This window comes from Topomyia yanbarensis, chromosome 2 (assembly GCF_030247195.1).
Source record: "Topomyia yanbarensis strain Yona2022 chromosome 2, ASM3024719v1, whole genome shotgun sequence".
NCBI lineage: Eukaryota > Metazoa > Arthropoda > Insecta > Diptera > Culicidae > Topomyia > Topomyia yanbarensis.
This window is the reverse complement of record NC_080671.1, coordinates 19,919,531-19,939,871: the sequence shown is the minus strand read 5'-3', so window position 1 is coordinate 19,939,871 and position 20,341 is coordinate 19,919,531. Positions and strand designations below refer to the sequence as shown.

At 39.1% G+C, this 20,341-nt stretch overlaps 1 protein-coding gene across 1 annotated transcript in view; it reads left to right on the top strand.

Moving 5' to 3' along the window:
- Positions 1 to 16,502, top strand: part of LOC131685156 (protein pelota) — a 58,026-nt gene extending 41,524 nt beyond the window's left edge. Inside the window, exons 7-8 of the mRNA XM_058968646.1 lie at positions 15,882 to 15,988; positions 16,053 to 16,502. Coding sequence (XP_058824629.1) covers positions 15,882 to 15,988; positions 16,053 to 16,150 — 205 coding nt within the window. The 3' untranslated portion in view covers positions 16,151 to 16,502. The remainder of the gene's footprint in view (positions 1 to 15,881; positions 15,989 to 16,052) is intronic.
- The last annotated feature ends 3,839 nt before the right edge of the window (positions 16,503 to 20,341 follow it).

Below are 20,341 nucleotides of genomic sequence, written 5' to 3'. Positions count from 1 at the left end.
CCATTCGCGTCATCCAAAACCAATTCAGCACAAATTGGAAAAGTGGCAGGTCCGAGAACAGTTCGCTGTAGGCCGTAAAATTCCAATCTTCCAGAAAGAATTGCTAAGAAGGTTCCACTATTTCGAAGCCAAAGCCTTTGATGAAAAATGCAATTTTCTTTTCAACAGCGTTAATGGGCCTGGTTCAGAAGGAATAAAAAAATGGCGACATATCCTTCGGAGGGACGAATCAAAGGTAAACCTGTTTTTCTCCGATGCACAACGAAACGTTAAACGTCCAAAGTGCAAACAGTTTGATCTGCGACACACGCAAAATATGGTAAAGCACGGATGCGAGAACAATGAGGTTTGGAGCTTGCTTCTCGTGGAATTGCGCAGGTCCTATTCTTCGCAACGCCACTATAATGGCAAGATTCGAATGCAAGGCTAAAGGATGGACATCCTAAAGGATGTCATGCAGTCCTATGCCAAAGATAATGTGTCTTTACATGACAGTTTCTGCAAGATATTGACCAGAAACACACATCGAAGTATGTAAAGGAATGATTTCGGGATAGTAAAGTGACTATAATTTCGGACCATGCCAATCTCCTGTCATCAATCCCGTAGAAAATTTACGGAATGTACTTAAAAAGAAGTTATTCGATCGAAATTTCACAAATAAGGATCGTTTGTAGGAAGCAGCTTAAAAGGAATGCTACCCTATACCAACGGAAACTTATCAGCGTTTGAATGACTCAATGCCTAGACAAATGGATAAAATTTGGTTGAATAAGGGAGTTTACACAGGTTACTAGTTGTTAAAAATGTTGAAGTCTAAAAATCATTGGATTTGAAAAAATTTATTGCAATGGATTACAATACACCTATTTCATTGACCAGGTACTTTTTTGGATTTCATGGAGAAGAAAGAGTTACGATAAAGCATAACATTTAATTTACAAATAAAAGTGTTCTTTTTCATTATCATGACTGTGCCTAACTATAAAATATTTGAATATAAAAATATTTTTAGAGAAAACTCAAAATTTCATGTATTTTTATCTCATACCTATTTTATTGACCAGCAGTGTACATGTCGGAATACCCCTTAAAAGTGTTTTTTTATTGTAACTTTTTTATTCGATTCTTTACAGTTTTTCAATGTTCTAGAAAGTTGTAGATGCTTTCAAGACACACCTTTTTGCGGAATAGACCAACTCGCTATCTCTTCGTTTTTAGGATATATGCCTGTTTTTTGGGCCAACTTTAAGGGGCTATGGTTTGTAGAATAGCAGGTAGTAGCAGCTAAATTTATTTTTTTGTTATTCAGCAAGAAATACCCTAGTGATACATATATAAATCATAGAGGGATCTAATGGGATCCTTGGAATAATGTGGGGTAAAATAGACTAGCGTTTCAATAAATTATTTGTATTATGAAGCATAAAAAATAAATATTTTTCATTTCGTTGCTTAGAATACTCGGTTATATTAATACCTTGTTTATCCAATGACGAAGAAGATGATTGGCAGGACACTGATGACTTATGAGCGTCTTAATAACAAAAAATAACTTTGAGTGTTGGAATATATAGAATGAACTATAGTATTTCAAATATTATTCCAAGGATCCCATTAGATCCCCCTATGATTTATATATGTATCAATAGGGTATTTCTTGCTGAATAACAAAATAATAAATTTAGCTGCTACTACCTACTGCTCTACAAACCATAGCCCCTTAAAGTTAGCCAAAAAACCAAAAAACAGGCATACATCCTAAAAACGAAGAGATAGCGAGTTGGTCTATTCCGCAAAAAGGTGTGTTTTGAAACCTCCACAACTTTCTAGAACATCGTAAAACTGTAAAAAATCAAATAAAAAAGTTACAATAAAAAACACTTTTAAGGGGGTATTCCGACATGTACTTCAATTTCACCCAATAACTTTTTTCGTTTAACCGATAGCCATTTCGCTACTTCAACAAAGTTTCATAAAATCATTTCGTCTACAAACTTTCCATACATGGCTATCAATTTTGGCAACAACTCGCAAAGTTATTTTTTTCATCTGCGTATATACCCCCTTAAATCAAAATTTTCCAACATTATGTTAAACTACTTAAAAAATAAAAAAAACCTTTCCGAAGACATCAAAGTGCCATAACCAATACTTTCGTCGCAAATATCAATATCCGGCTTTTTTTGATTCTGTCCCACTGTGCGTTGGGGTGGCTTAATGATTCGTGTGAAACCAGGTAAAATCGGTTTCGTTCTGTATTCCTGATCGGGTCCTAAGCAAGAAAAGAGAATTGAATTTAACGAACCAAACATCTGACCTTTTTTACATATCATTATTACAGTATGCTTTAAAATGATAGAAACAAAATTGAAATACTTTAGTTGAAAAACAGCTTAAAACGCTCCAAACCACAACGTGGAAGAAAGGAGTGGGTAAAAAATCTAGATTTTACAGCCTCTGAAAAGATTCTTCTAAGGACTTTCTTTGGAATATGCTATCCGCATACATGTCCGTTTTACACACGTATTTGTGATAGTTATAAAGTGCTCATCACAGCATTCTGTGCATTTAACTTTCATCTTTCGTTTGTCTACTTTTTTGTACAGTACTTTTTGTACAGTTTCGATGTTTCTAAAATGTCTCGCATTGAATCCATTATCAACAAGCTTGTGGATCACCATTCTTTGGATTAACGACCAAGAAGAGGCAGAAGACTCGGATCTTCCAACACGAAACTGGATCAGAAAATGGTATCTGTAATTGGTCGGTGGTAAGTCAGACCGGACTAAGTCACAAAATATCAACAAATAATATGGTAGCCACTCAACCGATTTTTTTAAATTGATCGCAATTAATTTATCTCGTACCTTAACGATTCCTTTTTTATGCATACATTTTTGTTTTGTAGATGAGAATTTTTTGATGCAGTTTTTAGAGCTTAAACAGCGATTTTTGAGCAAACACATTCCCGAATGCAGGAAAAAATATTGTTTATTCAGCTAATCGTTAAAGTACGGGAAATAATCGTATACTAATGGATTTTTTTGAGTTTTGGGATTTTAGTTGATCTTCAATCGTGATCACTGCAAACCTCTTAAATAAAGAAGCCTTTCGGGGGAAAAGTCATAACTCCGCCAATTATCAATATATTTTTATAAAGTTATGCTTGTTTATTTCACGGAAAAGTTTACTACCGAAATATTATAAGTTTAATGTCATGAAATCATTGCTTTATTCATTTACGTAATTTCAAACTTTCTTGACATTTTTGCACAAAAAGGTATGTAACCCCTTAAAAAAAAGTAATAAAATTGAAATACTTTAAAAAACAGTTTAAAACGGAGAAGGAAAGAAGTAGGTAAAAAAATCTAGATGTTGCAGCCTCTGAAAAGATTCTTCTAAGGACTCCCTTGGGAATAAGCTATCCACATACATTTCCGTTTTACGCACGTATTTGTGATGGTTATGAAGTGCTCATCACAGCAATCTGTGCGTTTGACTTTCATCTTTCGTTTGTCTACTTTTTGTACAGTACTTTTTGTACAGTACTTTTTATACAGTTTCGTCCTTTTTAAAATGTCTCACATGGAAACCATTATAAACAAGCTTGTGGATCACCATTCTTTGGATTAACGACCAAGAAGAGGCAGAAGACTCGGATCTTCCAACACGAAACTGGATCAGAAAATGGTATCTGTAATTGATCGGTGGTAAGTCAGACCGGACTAAGTCGCAAAATATCAACAAATAATATGGTAGCCACTCAACCGATTTTTTTGAATTGATCGCAATTAATTTATCTCGTACCTTAACGATTCTTTTTTTATGCATACATTTTTGTTTTGTAGATGAGAATTTTTTGATGCAGTTTTTAGAGCTTAAACAGCGATTTTTGAGGAAACACATTCCCGAATGCAGGAAAAAATATTGTTTATTCAGCTAATCGTTAAGGTACGGGAAATAATCGTATACTAATGGAATTTTTTGAGTTTTGGGATTTTAGTTGATCTATTGGTTTTCAATCGTGATCACTGCAAACCTCTTAAATAAAGATGCCTTTCGGGGAAAAAGCCATAACTCCGCCAATTATCAATATATTTTTATAAAGTTATGCTTGTTTATTTCACGGAAAAGTCTACTACCAAAATATTATAAGTTTAATGTCATGAAATCATTGCTTTATTCATTTACGTAAATTGAAACATTTCTTGACATTTTTGCACAAAAAGGTATGTAACTCCTAAAAAATAGTAATAGTAAAAACAGTTTCAAACGGAGAAGGAAAGAAGTAGGTAAAAAAATCTAGATTTTACAGCCTCTGAAAAGATTCTTCTAAGGACTACCTTGGGAATAAGCTATCCACATACATTTCCGTTTTACGCACGTATTTGTGATGGTTATAAAGTGCTCATCACAGCATTCTGTGCGTTTGACTTTCATCTTTCGTTTGTCTACTTTTTTGTACAGTACTTTTTGTACAGTTTCGTCGTTTCTAAAATGTCTCACATGGAAACCATTATCAACAAGCTTGTGGAACACTATTCTTTGGTTTAACGGTCAAGAAGAAGCAGAAGACTTGGATCTTCCAACACGAAACTGCATCTGAAAATGATATGTGTAGGGTTACTGCGCCCAAATTCATCTTAGCTCCTCTATTAATCCCACCCATTTGAACACATTTATTAGAGCAATGTGCCTCGCTATCTCTATTCAACGAATTAGCTCAAATGGTAGGATGAATAAGGGTACGTTGTACTCGACTTTTCGCTTCGCTCAAACGCGAGTATTTTAAACTTTCCAGGCAAACATTTTAACTGTACTGCTTCGTAGGAACACTCGAAAGATGATATACCCAGAGTTAAAAATATTCAAAATCATTGAATGAAAATTGATCATATTCACCCGCATTCATTTTCAATATTCAGTGACGCAGCTGAAAACGTCAAACGAACAAACCGCCCATTCATCAATGCAGATTTTCATTCGTCTCCGATTATTACACGAAGCGACTGTGCAGCAAGGAATCAAACGCATCAAAGTAGGCCCTGGCACAATGTAAGCTATGATGACTGTTGTTTTATATGCTTTACCGGCATTTGAAAACATTTTCCTAGATAATTAGTGAAATGAATATATTGTACGATATTCAACTGAATGAATAAGAAGGGATATTTGAATTAATATTTTTTCTATTCACCGCGAGTCGCGTCAGGTTCATTTTCAGCCGTCAAAAAATAGCTTCGATTATTTTTAACTCTAGATATACCTATTTAAGCGCAATCCAGTTATCAGAGTTATCAACGAAATAGTGTGACATCCTGACTAATGAGATGAATAAGGGCTCGTCTACCCTAAATAGAAAAAATGAATCAATGTCGATACGTGATTTGGAAAAATAAACCTGAGAACGAGCTTCGGAATGATCCAGCGTATCAAAACGAAGCATCCTTAAGGCCTACAAAAGAAAAGCACCAAAGCGAAGAACAAAAACGTCAGTGTATTTCCAACCATCAGAGACATCGGTCACGATACTCAGTGTGCTTCTGCTTCTGTCCGAGCCAGTGCAAATCAAGCGAAAAAAACTGTTTTAGTCCTTGTAGTGGTGAAATTGTGCCTTTCTTTTTTATCAAAGCTTCCAATATAACATTGTAAAAATGCCCACTGCACTGTTCTTATTCTATGTAAGTATATATGAGTGCACAACTGTCACGAACCTGATGAGGAACATGTCGACGCTGACATACTTGAAACAAAAAACAAATATAATATTTAATTAGCTTAAGGGGGTCCTCTTACATAATTGTGTAAAAAGTACCTAATGATTGATAATTTTTCTAAAGAAGTAAAATGACTTAGACATGTGCGCTATTCTGCAAAATGTTTATTAAGGTTTCATCTATAAAATAAAAATTTTCGAATGTAAGGTGTCAAAAATGGCGTCCAAAATGGCGGCTCCAGCAAAAAGTGTTTTGAAACCCGACCTCATCTGCGGGCACGATATAGGTCGCAATTCGTCGTCTACAAGCAGCATATCAAAACGATCTTGAAGATTACATTCCGTAGAGGCGCCCCAACCTAAAAAAACAAGAAAAAATTCGATATAGAAACAAAATGGCGGCCACTTGAAAATAAAGGTTTTTCGCATGATTTTTCCACTTTGGCCGGTATTGCGATTTTGTAGGTTACAGTTCCCGAAAATGTTTTCTTTTAGGCGGGCAAAACCCAAAGTTGAATGGTTCACAAACAAGAATGCCCGCAGATTCGAAAAATCTTGTTCTGAGAAAGCCGCCATTTTTGACACCTTACACTCGAACATTTTTATTTTATAGATGAAACCTTAATAAACCTTTTACAGAATAGCGCACATGTCCAAGTCATTTTACTGCTTCAAAAACAAAAATTAAACATTAGGTACTTTTTGCCACAATTATATAAGGGAACCCCCTTAAGATTCACAAAATCTTTTATGAGCATGCGTAAGAATTAAACGCTTAATAGTATGCGTAGAAAATTTTTTGTGTAGCCTTGCCACCTGCTTATCCATAAAAAAAAACCTTTTCAAAACTGTGAAAGAACAATATTAATTGATTTATTAGATAATCACGATTCAAATTATGCCAAATAGTTGGTGGAAAAACAGTTGACCGATCGGAATGGTGCTTTTGAAAAAGTGGCTTGGTTTTTTCATTATGCAGTTATGTGGCGTGCCCCAGCACAGTGTGGTAGTGTGACAAAAATCAGGAGCTGATAAAATCGAGTCTTCACTGTATCACTCATTGGGACAAACAAAAGATAATTCTTTTTCAACTATAACTACAGTTATAATTAGAGTTATAATTGAGCAAAAAATGGCAAACACGACATTTTTTTAAAATTTCATAAAATTTATTACAAAAAATCAATTTTTGATATTGTAAGTACTAATATCTTCTGAATAATAGAAGCTAGCATTTCGATGTGTTAGAAGAAAATGTTAGTCTTTAGAAATTCTGAAAAACATCTGAAGGTTGGGTTGGAAAAAAATGAAAACTGAAAAATTTATATTGAAAATTTGGTTTTTCATGAATTGTCCCTTTGTAATATGTTTAAAAACTCTTTCATGGTAAACAATATAAAAAATATAGGTTCGTTTTCATGACAAAATATTGCACTTTACAATATTTTTCTATTATTTTAATTTTTTTGAAAACAGAAAATTAACTTTTTAATGGTTCGAGATAGAGGTTCGCTGTCATCCAGAAACTTGTAGAATTTTTTTTTGAAAACTGACGAAGACGCTGAAGCTCTATGTCATGAACTTTTACAACCAATTTACCAAAAAATAGGGTGTTTAAAATGGTTTTCTTTGTATATTTTTTGCAGTTTTGATTTTTCATTAAGATCACTTTTGTAATATTTTGAGATATTTTGAAGGAAAATAACAATTTATCTCAGTATACCGAACCATTAGCCTTCTCTCGTTAGAAAGTTATATATACTTTTTACTAAAAATTAACTATTTTTTGAGTGAATATTGCAAAATATAAAAAAATCGAATTTGCCATTTTTGGTGATCTATGCTACAAAGCACGCTATTTGCAAAAGCTATATTTTTTTTATAAAAAGGTCTCATAACTTTGAAACGGGAAAAGTTTAATAATTGGTGTTATACAGTAAATTATGTGCCTTAAAATATTCTTTAAGTTGTCCAAATGATGCTTTAGTATAAAATAAATACTACAAAAGATATAGAAATAAATCCGTTTTTTTAAGGAATACCCTGAAGCTTACATTTGGATTTGTCGTGCAATGTAAAGTGTAAAAACCAGAGCTTGCGTGTCTTCAGCAATTTTTTCCAAAATGTGTTGTTCTACAACTTTATCGCTGATAGTCAAGCTCTGTCTCGAACCGCTAGAAAGATCAATTTTAAATATTGCTAAAATTAGAACCACACTAGCTTCTGATGAAACCAAAAGAAGAGCCTTGCAAAGTACACCGTCCCCACCGTCCCCTACACTAAAATGATTCGAATCTGATATAAGTTGTGGTTTTATTTTGAAAAAAACAAAATGCACATCTGCTTTAAAAAATCGAATCGTTGGCCTAGAACTCTGACCAACTGACACCACGATCTTATCACGCAAATAGAACTCGCTCGTCATCACCGATCCAATGCTGACGCCGCGGTGTACAAGCATAAGCTTAAACAAACATTGAGCTCGTAAAGCCACAGCATAAAAATAGAATTTTACTCTGAAACATACAACAGGAAGGTGACTTAAATTTCTATCCGATATCAAACGATTTAAATCTGTGGGCATTTGGAAGTGCTATTTCTTATACTTTTCAGATAAAAAAAGTTTAAAACCATAAATAGATTGGATTTTTGTTTTTCAAGTTGTTCTCATCCGTAACCCTTTGGCTAGACATTAAACAATAAAAAAAATCGATTCGATTTTTTAAAGCAGATGTGCATTTTGCTTTTCAAAATTAAACCAACACTTATATTTAATTCGATTCATTTTGGTGTACATATTTTGCGGGTGCAGAAACGGGGCACTGACAAAATTGGGTCATTTTTCTTTCCTTTTTTTCCTTTCGTTAGAATAACATTTAATCGCAGAAGCGACCGCACTCTTCATAAATGGCTTATAACTTTTTACACAATAGTTTAGTTGAACAATTCCACCGAGATTCGTCCAAAAATCTTGAAATTCGATATAAATGAAACATTTCACTGACATGCAGGACTAAACATTTTCTACAGTCAATTAAATTTTAACTCAAGAGAAGTAGAAGTGATTACCTGTAGCATTCTGAAAAAAAATGTTCAACATAACTATCCGAGAAAGAGTTTCAAGGAAACTTCTGTTAAACATGTGAAATGAACAAAAAAAACTTGATCTGATGATTCAACTATAGATTTGAATCATATTTATATTGCGCATTTTCAAAAACCTATCGTGAAGTAGTCAAAACATAGTGCTTTTGGTAGGGTTTTCGTTTATTTTCTCAAAATTACAAATTATGAACCTAGCAATAGTTACTATTCAAAATGTAAATTCCAAAACGCTCCAAAATTCGTTTTCCAATACCATATTCCTATCATTCCTCATTTATTTGTATTTTCATTATATACGTTTCCTTAGTCGACCTGTAAGTATTTAAAAGACTCTAACCCAGTAAATATAGTTCCAAAATTATGTAACGTAACATTGTAAAAGTCCATGCTTGGACGTTCTTAACTTTTAAATAACGGAGCATGTACAAATATTTTATGTTTGAAGAAAATTTCATCAAATGAGCATACTTTCAGATAGTTGCATAAAATAATATCAGAAGCGTGTATTTGCAGAGAGATTTGTATTAAATTGTCTGAATGTAACGTAACAGTGGTTCCAAATGTGTGGTAAGAAATGAGACATTTTTTATTCTAAATCAATAACGCAGTCGAACTATGTCGCACTTGGTTTTAATTAGTCTTACATACGTCACAATCGTCTAAAGCCGCTTTTACCGGAAAGTCATCATTGCAAATCATATGTGCAGATGTTTTCTTTGTGCTCGTGGTTACGACCTACATATTTGACGGGTGATAATTACAAGTGTAAACTAAGCCGTTTGTCTGCTTTTCTGAGCACGCTTTAACACAATTGAACCGATATTGAGGATACAAGTATTTTTAAATTTGATATTTGAATATTGCGATATCATCGTGAACAAACTTCACGGATTACGTGACTGTACAAATTTCGAACATTTTGGGATTGTTATGTTGCTTTGTCTACATGGTCGATCTCTAGGGGCAAATCACGCTTCGAATGTATAACGAATTTGCATTAGTTAAAAAATCATTTCCATTTCCATTCTTCTTCACTTCATTGAATATGTTGTATGTACACGCAATGCAAACCACACTATGAATTTCTTTTCTGATAAATTGAAATGCATTTCATTTTGTTGATATTTCACAATTCATCCCAAGTGATCCGTCCATTGGCAGAAATTAACAGCTGAGATCTCATCAAACAATTTTTTTTAGTTCAGATATCAGTAAAAGTAAAAGTGACAGCCATCAATTAGACTCGGAAAATATTTCACTAAAAATCAGTAAAAAATTATAACTTTTCCAAGATTTCAGCTTCTAAATTTGCTGACTGCACAAATGTTTGGAAACTGCCGAGTTGAATTGAGTGTGTACTTTTTCGACCAAGTCTCAGTCCTCGTGCCATTGGGCCATAGCGGCAGTTCTTAGCGGTTTTCTCTAATCACTTTTGTTGGAACAGATGTAGATATCGGACCTCCGATTAGCATAACTCGTGTGTTAGATCATTTTATAATAATGCGATAAATCTTACATTTCCAAATTTTCTGTATCCACTGTCTAACGACTTTGACTAGATTTTACAAGTTTTATAATTTTTGTATAACGTCCTAGCTGTAAGAAATTTTAACCTGTGTTCGTGTATAAGTAGGTATAATTCATCTGCATGACACTTAGCTTATTTTAACTTGCGTGCATTGCATTGGCACTTCTGATAAACTAATAAACTGGTTCATTTTCTACTGCACGTCGCCAGGGTAACCCTTTCGCACCTCGATGCTGGTGGGTCGTCGTTCAGAATATCCTCCGACCCGTATAGCTTGAAGTCCACTTCCGCTGTGCCACTAGCGTCAAAAATCGCTTGCTTCGCTACCGATCTATCCAGTACTTCACCACTGGCCATCACGACTTGTGCACTACGCACTCGCCCGTCATTCCCGGGAACACTAGTAGAACTCGTCCTCGCAACCAGCCATTCCGAATTCGATCTTCCACAACCACTACCAGCTCTCCAACTTGAATTGGCGAGTTGGTTCACTGGTGCTTAACATCATGAAACAGTTCGGTGTGAGAGCTTCTTGCGCCTCCGAGTCCATTTGCAAGTACGTCAGAGGTCTCGAGTTGACCATAGACTCCGCCTCGATAAGCAACGCGTTGAGGGTCTCCTTATCTGTCCTACGCACGACGGACAGTAATGCCAGCGCGCTCTTAACTGACTGGACCATGTGTTCCCAAGATCCTCCCATATGCGGCGTAGAGGGAGGATTGAAACGCCACAGAGTATCTGCGTTAGTGAACGTACCAGCCAGATTGTTGTTGATTCGGCGAAGTTCTTCTTGAAATCGCAACTAGCATCAACGAAATTTGTACCCCGTTCGTTGTATATCTCGATTGGGGCTCCTCTCCGTGCGATGAACCGTCCAACCGCCATTTTACAAGGCTCCGTAGTGAGGCTGTGCACCACTTCGAGATGCACTGCACGTATGGTCAAGCATGTGAAAAGCGCTATCCAGCGCTTTACTTCGCCGCGGCCTGGCTTAATCAGCACAGACCTGAAATAGCCCACGCCGACATAGGTGAAGGAGCGAACTTGTGGTGTTATTCTAGCTCGAGGAAGTGGTTCCGTTCAGGGAATTGCTGGGGAAGCTTTGTAAACTTTGCACCACTGGCACTGTTTCCTAGCTTGTTTGAACATAACTCTCATCTCCGACACGTGAAACTTTTGGCGCATATCGTTCACTGACGCCTCTGAATTACAGTGCTTGTATTGACGATGGTACCAATCAACGATAAGCTTCGTAATACAGTGTTGTTTTGGAAGGATGATAGGGAACTTAAGGTCAAAAGACTCCTGTTGAGCGTTCTGCTGTCTATCCGCAAGATTCCTTGGTCGTCCAAAAACGGCAAAAGTTTTATGATTTGGTTGGTCTTTTCGATTCTCGGCTACTTCTTCACGGGTGGATCTCGATTTCTGGCGAGAATAATAAATTCATCTATCAAATTGAAACGGTCGGTACGGTTGTCCACGTTTCTTCCTTATTCAAGGTTCAAAATAATACGTTGAATAACCAAATTTTAACTGCGAATGTCGACAGAAAAATACGTTGCTGTGTTGTTTACGTCAAATGTAATTTTCATTTTTTCTAAGAGTGTAATATTATAAATAATACTAGAACGAGCTCACCGGTAATGAATACTCTGCGAAGCTGATACAGAACCTGACACATCCGTCACTGCTGCTCCCGGCACTGACTGTAGATCGCCCGTGATCTATCGGTGACCCTGAGTCCACCTATAGACTCCAGACGCAAACCCACATTTGCGAGTGAGAAACAAAGAACCATATCCCAAATGTTTGCTGGTTCCACCCGTTTGCTTTCACAGAAATACGAGTTCTTGAAAGTGCGGGAAAACTCACGCCAAACCTTGAATTTTGTGGTTGGTCTGTATTGGTTAAAGGTACGCGTGCGACACTTGGTCGTATTCCCCTGATTAGTGAGGTATCAATTTAACAGATTTGCCAATTTTTCGTTCCTCTTTGGCGAGAATTTTTTAGGTAAATCTTCCCTTTTTCTTCAAACTGGGTATTTTTGTTGCACTATTCATTCGGTTTTTGTGTGAGATGTTGGAAGAAAGGCCCCGCATAGAGAGACCATGGCCCGTAATGGGGGGAAAAGGATTTTCGCTTCTCATCGTTTTGGGATGAATAACTGTATATGTTGCTCGCGTCGAAATCCAACGGGGAAATTTCCGCAAAGGTAATGCGGGGATGGGAATAATGACGGGATAATTCACTTCCTGTAGCTTGAGTTTACCGGGTAGCGGAATACAAATTCGATCGTCGAGATTGAGTAGATTTTGCAGATCAGCTGAACAAATCGACTGTTCGCGACGAAGGCATGGCCTACTCCTTGTACGAGTATATTCCCATGGACGACAAAAACAGGTACTAAGCCAATAGGGTCAAAGATACTCATTACAACCCGTAGGACTTCCCTTTTCGTCGGGATAACTTCATTCAGTAAGAGTACCTGTATGTCTCCCGGAACACGCCTTGAAATATCAGCTTCTGGGTTACAAAACATTCGAAGCACTCGTTCGTACCCTGCCGATTTTCCACCATCAATTTCATAGACGATTGTGCATGCTCCTCCTCGACCCGTGTTAGAACACTGTGTGAGTTTGACAGCCAATTACGGATATTGAAACTCACCTTCGAATGTACCAGCTTAACCTGCGATGCCAACAGAACTGCTTCCTCCTCAGTATGGACACTGTACAAGAAATCTTCCACGTATTGTGGTTTAATGATAGCAGCAGCTGCCTGTGGGTACTGCTCTGCGAACTCCTCTGCATTCCGGTTTTTTACGAACTGCGCTGCTGATGGAAATCAGGTAGAGCCGAAAGTTACCACGTCCATTATGAACACTTCGATAGACATGGAAGGATCGTTTCTCCATAGGAATAACTGAGCTTATCGATCTTTCGAGCGAATGAAAAACTGATGGAACCTTTTATCCTTGATCCTTCGTTGCAGCATCCCACACTAATCGAGTCTTGTTCGGTTTCCGTGGGTTCGTGATGAAGTTAAGGGTTAGACACCAGGTTCGTTTTGGACCGAAACTGGCCAACTCCTACCGATCAGCCTTGTGCGCATTCCCTTTACTTGATATTCTTTCAACTGGTGTCTGACGTTGTCATACAACTCGGGATTCGATGTTAGACGATGTTCGGGGCAGCAGAATCTTTTCTCTGCCTGCCATTGGTCTGCTTCTCGGAAAATTCACAATATCATATTTCTATAGCAAACCTGTTTGGAACTTTCCTGACTTGGTCCGGCGAACAGTGCCTTCGAGAATTTCCGTGCACGTTTATCATCATCGCTTTCAATCACGGTTGATGGCTGTCTCACACTTTCCACTGCGAAAAATTGTTTGACCAGGTCATGAAGCTCAGATGGAACAGATGGTGAACTGATGGCTCGATTCTAGCAGGCCTAGTTTTGGTAGCGATTGGACTACCTCTGGCTATTTCTTTGATTTTAAGTGGTGCCATCACGAATGAGTTGTTCAAACCTATCAAAATGGTGGGAGCAGCACATGAGTAACTGCGGACTGGTAAACCTACAACATGCGAAAACTGTTCGCACAGTTCGGTGTAGTTTAGAGATCGATCAGGAAGATTCAGACTCTTAACGGTGCGCACTTTCTTCAGAATATGCCGCTTTGCTTTCTCTGTTCCTGAAATCTCCAAATCAATCAACTAGGATTATTCTTCCATCCGCTCAATACCACTTATCCACTGTAGACAAAGTGGATGCATATCACCAGTAACTCCGAGCTGTTCAGCAGTTGTCGATTCCACCAGCGTCTTGGCTGATCATCGAGAAAGACATTCGTTTGGATTGTTTTGCCATTTCCGTGTGGAGACACCGGGATAATCCGGAATAGTCATCTGCTGGAGCTAACTGTATCGTAACTGTATTTGTTGTCCTTGGAGTTTCGGTTGGTCGGCGAATTTCAGGTTTTCCAGGAAGTAGTAGTTTGTGGTGTCGGTTCTCACATCCGTTCTCCTCACAGAATGTCGCTTTACAGGAGAATCTTCCGTGAAAAAATAAGCAGCGACGGCATAGAGATCCGTCAGAATCCCGAGCAAATCATTATCTTTAGCAGAATCTTGAGAAAGATTCCACCAGAGCATACCATCCGATTCCTGAGCAGGATGGCACAAAAATCTTTAGGTGAATCTCACCAAAATCCTAGGAGGAATTCATCGGAATACTGAAAAAGATTCCATTGGAAGGTTAAAAAAGTTGTATCAGGATCCTAAAAGATATTCAAACAGAATCCTGGAAAGATCCCTAAACCGTTGGAACCCTGAGAAGCATGTCTGCTTGTTGTATTCAAATTTTATCTGATCAGAGAGAAATGTTCAAAACTGGTTAAAATAAACCACCCCCTCCCCTCCCCAATGGGATATTCTAAACGACATTCTCCAGGGGACGTAAGTATGAGTTTATTGATAAGTTGATTACTTGAAATGTCATAAATTTCGGTTATTTTTGTTGGTTTTTGTATATTTACACATAATTCAAAGTTTTTAACCTTGTAATTTGTTTATTTGTGGGTTTTAACCTAATGGTCATTAACCCGTTTTTTAACCATCTTTAGGAATTGGGGTCAATTGAAACAAACAATTTGGGTAGAAGTTCATATAGATTTGACTAAAAGTGTGTCTTAAAACTGAGTTCGAAATCGGTGTCAATATGACCCGCTAATACCTTATTCGTTACAAAAAGTTAACACTTAAAGAAGGTTAATAATCAAGAAAATGTTTTTGTTTTCTTCAGGCTAAGATTTTCGAAAATAAGACATCGAAACAAGATACTCAAGCAGGCAAGCTTCAATTGTGATCTTTTTAATCTGTTATCTAAATCGCTTTGTAATTTTATCTAGAAATGCATTCCAAATTTCACTCTTTGACTGATTCTGATAGGTCTGATATATCTACGATATTCGTATCCTACGCATAAATAATTTCCCAATATGTACATCGCCATTTGGAGATGGTTCAGGCCTTGTTGCACAAAATTGCAACAAGGCCTGAAAAAGGACTAAAAACTCCGATGCATGAAGATGCGATTAAAATTTGTGAAACTAGGTATGCAAGGGTGTTTGGCCGTATGCAATTAGCAAAACAGTTTCCACGATGCACAGATCGAAAACATACCTAATTTTGTTTGGTGCCCCCAAATTCGGATGACTTAAAACGTGAATTAGCTGTCGGGACTGGTTTCAGTATAGTAAACGAAACCATGTAAACATACGAGAGAATGCTATAAATAAGAACGCATGTGCGACCAACCGAGAAAACGTGATTCTTCCGCTACTTCACATGCTACATAGGAGAATGTAGGGTAAAATTGGTAATCTATTCCAACGTGTTCATAACTTCAACTACTTCGAAAATAAAAAAAAATCGTATGCAATTCCACAAAGCATACTGTCGATCGTTAACGCATAAACTTTCTTTGATACTCAAATTTTGTTCATAATTTCCTTTTTTTCCAAACTAGATGTCAAGATATGCCTACGAGGAAAGAGTACGTCCAGCTCGTAGATTCCGTGCGCGACTCCGGCGGCGAGGTTAAAATCTTCTCTAGCATGCACGTGTCTGGTGAACGTAAGTATACCCAAATACCGCTTTGTGAGGAACAGTTTACTTCCCCAATTGTCTTTAATTTCAGAACTTGCTCAACTAACAGGAGTTGCCGCGATTCTTCGCTTCCCGATGCCTGAGCTAGAAGACAGCGAGGACGAGCAGAGTGATTCGGACACGGATTGAATGCAGAAAAAAATTAAAAAAATATTGTTGCATTACTCTTTGTTCAGACCGGTTTATAATCCGCTATAACGCTACAACGAAACATAGTTAGGAGTCTTGATCTTGATAAAAAAAAATAACTTATATTACACATAACCATCAGCAATACACTAGAGAAAGAGTTAGGGGAAATTTGTTCGTTAAAACCAGCATCAGAATGTAAGTAGGTATAATAGCATTGATTCAGGCATACGTTAAAATGGCCACCAATAGAAATAAAATATCAAGTCAAACTTATAATTGACTGGTATCATTGAACATATGTTATGCGATATTTTTATTAAACACAACATTAAACTGCAACATAACAGAATGTTGTTTAATTTTTCAAAAGAAACATGCGTACACTTTATCTTTCTCGCAATGATACTGCTATATTTACAGCCGGCTGTTAATAGACTTCTTTGACAGTTTTTGAACCATGGTGCTTATAGTTCCAAGGTGATTCGTCTTCGGCAGTAACTTGGTGAGGAATGAGGTAAGCATGCAGCAGACTGCGGGAAGAAAAATGACAGCGAACAACATTGTTTACCCACTGAAATCAAAGCAAACATATGGAGAAAACTAGTAAACAATGTTGTTAGCTGTCCTTTCTAAAACCAATCGGCGTTTTTGAGGATCGTATCACCTGAGAATAAAAACCTCCTTGGTTTGAACAGTCACCTTCCATACCTGTCCATCTTTTTCCACATTACTTTTCCCGTGAGCCAACAATTGCGGGGATGCTCTTGACTATGATATCACCTACCTCAATCAGTTTAACCTTGTGATATCATTTCGTACCTCTGGTGATTTCTGGAATATAATCGCGAAGCCACCGTCGCCAGAGGTAGTTCGCCATAACCTGCAAAGCTTGCCACTCTTGTAGTTGCACAACTGTAGAACGGTGTAGAATCGTTCGATACGAGCAATGGTTTTGCTCCATCTGACGGCTCTGACACGAAATTATTGGGCTTAAGTTCAGACGCCGAATCATCATCAGTCGGCACGTGTGTTAATTGTCTTGAATTCACAATATCTTCAACATTCATTAACGCGTTTCGAAGCTCTTCTTCCAACCATCTCCATCAAATTTCCTTTTACAGACTTTACAAATAGCTCACAACTTCCCTCAAATGTGGTGAGACGGGGGTGTTAAAGTTCCAAACCGTTTTCGAACTAGTGTACGATCTTGTCCTAGTCTACCATTTTCACAGCATCCTGGAGTTCTCTGTTCGCACCGATAAAATTGGTTCCCCAATCACTGTAGAATGCCAGAGGGATTTCCCTGCGGGCTACGAAATTGCGAAGAACTATTATGCACGAACTGGTGTTGAGGGAATTTACGATCTCTATGTGTATTGCACATATCGTTAACCCTAGAACGTTACTTTTCTTACCTTAGAACGTTGCACTGGGGTACAAATGTACCCCACGCTTTGATCACAATTTTTGCAAGTAAGCTGGACGCCGTTTGTTGCGTGATTCCAGTTTTCGCAGCATTATGGCGTCACAAGCCGCCACCGTGGTTAGGTTGTTCTCGGTCCCGCCGTTCGGCCGAAGTGCCTCAATAAAGAGGTCTTTGTTGAAGGCTTTCGTCTTCCACTTTCGTTCGCCGGTCATACTTCTCCGTACTGCCGCGGGTTCCGTTGACCGATACGGTAGCGAATCGCCTAATGGTCACTATGCGTATATTTTTCGCATACTCTCCAATCCATGTTCGCCGTCAATGAGGGACTACAGAATGTGACGTCGATGATAGACTCCCTCCCATCTCTCCGAAATGCACAATCGCACGTCTAAGTTCGCTAGAGCTTCCAGCAGGATACGCCCTCTTGTGTTGGTTACTCTACTGCCCCATTCCACAGCCCAGGCGTTGAAGTCACCACCAATGACTACCGGCTTCCGACCGATCAACTGCTCGGTTAACTGCTCCAGCATCAGGCTGAACTGCTCTACTACTCACCTTGGAGGAGCGCAGCAGCTACACACGAAGATGCCGTTGATTTTGGCTGTCACGAAACCCTCATATGAGCGTTCTACCACTTCTCTTGGATGGGGAATCTGCCCATTACTTGTATCACAGCGGTTCCTGATCTATCCGCCACCCAGTTACCGTTATTAGGAGGGACTTGGTAAGGCTCTGCAATAAAAGCGACACCGCACATAGTTTCTGTCGTAGACTGCCACAGCAGTTGTTGTGCGGTGTCACAGTGATTCAGGTTTATCTGGGTCATCTCCATTACCTTTGGCCTGCAGTCGCTTTTTTGTAGGCAGTGCATTTCAAGTCACCCGTCTGATGGTCGTTTTCTTCCGCTGGGGTGCAAAGCAAGCTCTTCAGCCTCTGTGTGCAGTCTCTCGCAAGATGGTCAGTCTCTCCGCATTTCCAGCACATCCCAGATCTGTCCGGGGCTTTGCAAGCCCCTGTTAAATGTCCAAAGCCTAAACATTTGATGCATTTTTCCGCTTGTTTATTTACTCGTGGGGCGGCTCTCAGTAGGCATCTCGACCATCCAACTGTAACTTTACCTACCTCCAGTGCCTTGTCTGCAGCGGTTAATGGTAAACGAACCGGATCGTCATGTGCGGCTCGCCCAGGTTACACTGCTGCTTCATTGCACCTCTCAGCTCGTCTTCCGTTGTGATTTCATCAAGGTCCTTGCACACTAGTACCATCTCCGGCCTTAAGGCTCTAACTTCTGCCTTTCCACCCATTGATTTAGTAATAGTCTCCTGAAAGGTCGAGCTACTAGTATTCTTCTTCAGTTCGAGGAGCATCTCATTTTTTGTCTTTTACGTCATTTTACGTCTGACTTACCACGTTTCCCCCCAAATCTTTTAGCTCCGGGTCCTCTCTAACCTTTTCGAGCAGCTCTGCATACGTCGTCTCATCATTGGCTTTGACGAGCACGGCTTCTCCCGACGGCGCCTTCTGACGAGCCGAGGGTTCTGATTTCCTCTTCTGTTCCCCTTTTCGCTCCTCCTTTTTTTTGCTGTTTCCCGTGATTCTCCTTCCGACCTACAACGGTACTCCAGCTTTCACCCTGTCGGGTGGCGTCCTTTCCTTCGGCAGCAACAGCGTCCTCGAGCGTCTGCCTCTTTGACCCGCCTGGTCTTTCGTCTCCTGACGAGGATCTTGCCCTCTTTGGAGTTATGGGAACTGGCGAGTTCTCCACTCCAATCTGCCTCTCCTTACCCTGCTTCGGAAGGGCTAGGAGGATAGTAGCCTTAGCCGACGCCAATGCTCGCTCAGCTGCATCCGCCCTCTGCGTTGCCGTTTCATACTCTCACGGCGGACAGTAGCGCCTTCCGGATTCTGATGACCATCTCCATAATGTCCTTATGGACATTGTTTCTCGTGTCCACAAACTTGAGCAGCTCCTCCACCAAGTGCTTCGCTGCCACTACTTTTGGCGTTTGTGGGGTGTAGCTCATTCCGCTCTGCTCTGGCTGTTTTTGCTGCTGCTGTTGCTGTTGCTTCGGGTTCCCCTCCTCCTGCTCTTGCTAAATGACTTCAGCTACTATTGGTGGTGGTGACCTCATCAACCCACCTCTGTTTATGTTAGTTGCTTGTTGTGTCTCCATTTTATTGGGTCCAAACTTCGGGCCGCTCTCTCCACTCGCTGCACATAGTCGCCAAAAAGTAGCAGTGAGGTCATGCAAGGGTTGACACTATCCTTCATGGGGAGTAGTGTTCAGAGCCGGATCGGCGTAAATTGGGAATGCTCCAACAGAACCTAGTACCAGCAACCAAATGATGACGAGTTTCGAACGTACCCGGAGACCTGCAAGGGTTTTGTTGGGACGGAAGCAGCCATGCTGTTAGCCCACTCGCCATTTCAAGTCGGTGTCATCCTTCCTTACTCAGGGAGTAGAACAGCCCGCCTGTCAGCCCTAAGTCGCCATCCTTTTCGTCATCCGTGTCCTGTCCGTTGCCGTTCGCCATGGCCAGTATACCATAATCAAGATGTTACTGGCGTCGATCCTGATGTGCCGGTTGGCACTCCGGTTGGGCTAGAGTGCTTTTATGGCCTAGATCTTAGATTATTGGAATCTTAGGATCTTAGCAGAAGCGGCACAGACTCGCTTCGGAGCTGCTTTCGGAGTAATGGCTTTTTTAGAGGTTTAGAAGAGCCCAATCCATATCCTAGCAAAACTCCCCAATTCGCAGTA